The sequence below is a fragment of the Tupaia chinensis genome, unplaced genomic scaffold, assembly GCF_000334495.1.
Source record: "Tupaia chinensis unplaced genomic scaffold, TupChi_1.0 Scaffold139491_1, whole genome shotgun sequence".
NCBI classification, from domain to species: domain Eukaryota; kingdom Metazoa; phylum Chordata; class Mammalia; order Scandentia; family Tupaiidae; genus Tupaia; species Tupaia belangeri.
The window spans coordinates 709,074-713,357 of NW_006199376.1; the positions used below are offsets into that span (position 1 = coordinate 709,074).

Genomic DNA, 4,284 nt, shown 5'->3' on the forward strand with positions numbered 1-4,284 from the left:
TATAAATGGATTTAAAATCATATAGCTGACTCCAATTAGGGAAAAGAAAGCGTGAGTACAGAAGAGGACATAGAATCATAGAACATTAACTCCTTTCATCTTTTAACATCTTGATAGTTTTGTGATACATAGCTTTTGCTATTATCAACATGACCCCACAACTTAATCTTTGTTCACGTGTCCAGTTCAGACACTCAGCTTCATGTGTTCAATGCCTGTGTCTCTGTTATTCAGCCCGTTTTCTTGGAGAGAAAGAGATTTTTTTGGTATGTTTTGTGGGGTTTTGACATAGGGGTCATGCGCTTGCTGGAGAGAGACAGAGAGAGAAAACGAAAAATCACTCCCCCACCCTAAGGGGGATGGCCATACTGCAATCCCTTCTCATCCATTCTCCTCTTAGTATTTGGGGCATGCACATACATGCATCTGGTATGATTTTCAAGCTACCAGTCTTATACTACTAGAATCATGGTCAGCCATGTGCGAGTCTAGGACTTTAACCACCATGCCACCTGCTGGCCCCTGGGATTTTTTAAATATGATGATGGTGATAGTTCCTTACATATAAAATGTAACCAATACCAACCATAATCTTTTCTTTTCTTTTCTTTTCTTTTTTTTTTTTTTTTTTGAGAAGTTTTTGCTATAGGGCACGTGCGCTCGCCAGACAGACAGAGACAGAAAGCGAGAAATCACCTCCCCAGGGGAGATGGCCATGTCGCAATCCCTTCTCCTCCGTTCTCCTCTAGGGATCTTGGGCATGCATGCACATGTGCCCGGCGTGAGTTTTAAGCCACCAAGTCTGGGACGCAAACCACGACTGACTACATGGGGGTCCAGCGACATAGCCATTACGCTAACCGCTGGTCCCCCAACCGTAATCTTTTTCAACAGCTTAAGTGTTTTTTACAAAAGCAGTCTCTTTTATTCATTACCTAATATAACATCTACAACCAACTTGTGGTAATGATGGTAACGATGTTGGAGATGTTGGTCATGATATAGTCTTGGAAGGTAGGAGGAAAAACCAGAGGAGCCTTTAGAAATATCAGAAATCTCAAGTACATCAAATCTAAAATACCCTTCTCCAGGCAACAGTCTTCAAGTTATTATAGTATTATTGTTAAAACCTTCCTCCATAAAACAAGCTTCGAGTTAGCATTATACAATAGTTAACACTGATTATCTTACATAATGCTTGTCAGTATACCAAGTAACTTAAACATATTTAATTTAATCCTCACAAAAACCTGAGAGAATACATATGAGTGGTTTTATTTTCTAGGTTAGGACTAATTTTCGGAAAGTTGGGAACTTTCTGACTGAAACCAATTGACTAAAGGATATAGAAACACAGTATATAGATGTAAATACCAGATATAGTGTGTGTGAAAGAGGAGGGTCTGAGGAAGGAAAATAGGGAGGCAAAGCATTAATGGCACAAAGAAATGTGGTATTATCTGTTGAAGATATTTTGTAGTTTTATCAATTGTACTAGGGAGAAATGTTCACCTGTTGAAATATCCATTTTGTAAGCCAAATAATAATGTGATTGAATGTATAAAAGAAAATGAAATAAATACATTAATTATTTTTTAAAAAAATCAGAAAGTAAGGAAACCAAGATCTGAATCCAGATAAATTTTATTCCAAAGCCTATGTGCTTTCTGTGACAACACATTACATTGCCTAAGCTTTGGAACTTCAGCAGCAAGTTCTCTTTTCTCCTGCTGGTAAGAAGAAACAATAAAAGTACTATGAGTTTTCTCAAGACTTCCCCCCAATAGATAACATGTGAGCCATACTGTCCCTTATTTGCTTGGTCTTTGCTCCATAGATTACAGGGTTAAGCATGGGAGGAACTAACACATAGAGATTTGCCAGAAGGATGTGGACATGGTGGGGGATGTTCTTGCCAAAGCGGTGGGTCAGGAAAGTAAAGAAGGATGGGATGAAGAAGAGGAGAATAACCCCAATGTGTGAACCACAGGTATTGAGCGCCTTATGCCGGGCATCCTGGGAAGGAAGTCTAAACACAGCTCGGAGGATCAACGTGTAGGAAACACCAATGAGTGCAACATCCACCAAAACTGAAGCCATTGGCACAGAGAAACCATACCAGATATTGACAGTGATGTCAGCACAGGCCAATCGGGCCACGCCAATATGCTCACAATATGAGTGGGGAATGATATTTGTCTGGCAGTATGGCAGTCTCTTCAGTAAGAATATGATAGGGAAAATGGTCCCAATGCCCCGTCCCCAGATGGCCAAGGTTATTTTTCCAATGGTCATAGGAGTTAAGATGGTTGTATATCTCAAGGGAGTACAAATGGCCACATAGCGGTCAAATGCCATGGCCAGCAAGATTCCTGACTCAGCCACAAAAGCAACATGAATGAAAAACATCTGAGTAATGCAGGCATCAAAGGCTATCTCCGCAGCATGGAACCAGAAGATAGCCAGGGCCGTGGGCACTGTGGTGGTAGACAACAGGATGTCGGTGCCAGCCAGCATGGACAGGAAAACATACATGGGTTCATGCAGGGTGCGCTCACTGAGAACAACCAGGATGAGGGCTCCATTTCCCAAGACTGCAGTGATGTACATGAAGCAGAAAGGAACAGAAAGCCAGGTGTGGTATTGCTCCAGTCCAGGGATGCCAAGTAGGATGAACACAGTGGGATGGAAGATGGTGAGATTAGCCCCAAACATGCCTGCTTTTGGAGTCTTTCTGCAAAGACTAAACAAAGTGAGGCATTAGGCAGAGTCAGCTAAAATGTCCATAAAAAAGTTGACCATTAAATCCTAGAATCAATCACCAAAGTCTTGACTTCAAGTATATGTTATGCTTTCCCTTCCCACATTATTATTGCAAAAATAAACAATGGTCACTGATCAATCTCAGTTCATGTATAGATCCCACACATAATTCCTCATTCTCACTTGCATACTCAGGCTTTGATCGTTACTCACTTGCTGCATTACAATAGTGTCCTAAACTAGTCTGGTCTCCCATCTCCCAGCTTCCCATCCTCAACCACTTTATATTCATAAGCCATGTTGTAGTCTGAGTGGTGTACTGTAGTCTCACTGTAGGAAAAATCTTACTACATTTTCCCTTACAACCCTTACATAATGATTTATTGACCTTCCACAACCATACTGCTACTCTCTTCTCCAGTTTTAATCACCTTTAGGCCTTCTAACAAAGCTAAAAGTATTACTATTATCTGCACAATATCTGAGCTTTACAACTTGCATGACTTATCTCAAACTTTCCTCTTAATCTGAAACTTACTCTTCTGTTTGGTGTTTGTCAAAGTCCTACTGATTTTTCAATTCGTAGCATAAATATTTATTATTTGGGAGTCCTTCCCTGGGTTCCAATCCTAGGGTCCCAACTTTGAGATTATTAACAAAAGGCAAATTTTTTACATTTTAGAAATGTAGCCTGATAGGTGAAACTGAATTATTCATACTCATCTTGCAAGAATGAAATACTTTATCTAAACTGCATAGGATAATACCTGTTAGAGCTATACTAAGCAAATGTGAGTTATTACTATTGAATGCATCGTGCTACCTAAAATGGATCCCAGAAACTATTACAAATATATCCAGAATTTAAAATATGATAGAGCAGCACTTTAGAAAAAAAAAATAAAAGGTCTGTTCAGTTAATGGCACTGGAAAATTGTATTATACTATTTAAGTAAGAATAGAATTAGTTCCTACCTTACTCAGTAAACAAACACAAATTCCATATAAAGATGGACATTGAAAAATAAAATTATGGGGGCTGGCGGGTGGCATGGTGGTTAAGGGTGCTGAACTCCCACATGGCTGACCACAGTTCGAGTTCCAGACCTGGCAGCTTACTTTCTCACTTTCTCTCTCTGTCTTGCACTCTCTCTCTGTCTCTCTCTGGAAAAATTAAAATAAATAAATAAATTTAAATAAAATAATTATTTAAAAATAAAACTATGAAATATTAATACATTCAAATGAAAGTGTTAAGAGAAAACATGGGGACCAGCAGTTAGTATAATGGCTATGTCACTGAACTCCCATGTAGTCAACCACGGTATGAGTCCTGGAGCCGGTGGCTTAAACTCACCAGGAGCATGTGCATGTGTACCCAGGATCCCAAGAGGAGAATGGAGGAGAAGGGATTGCAGCATGGCCATCCTCCCTGAGGGGGTGATTTCTTGCTTTCTGTCTCTCTGTCTCTCTGTGTCTTTCTGGCGAGCACACACGCCCTATAGCAAAAACCTCTCAAAA

General features: G+C 39.9%; 1 protein-coding gene across 1 annotated transcript; it reads right to left on the minus strand.

The window, feature by feature from the left end:
* Positions 1 to 1,767: 1,767 nt before the first annotated feature.
* On the minus strand, positions 1,768 to 2,715 carry LOC102487635 (olfactory receptor 52B2). Its single transcript, XM_006162019.2, has one exon. It carries the CDS (start codon positions 2,713 to 2,715, stop codon positions 1,768 to 1,770), a length of 948 nt encoding a protein of 315 aa, XP_006162081.1.
* Positions 2,716 to 4,284: the final 1,569 nt, after the last annotated feature.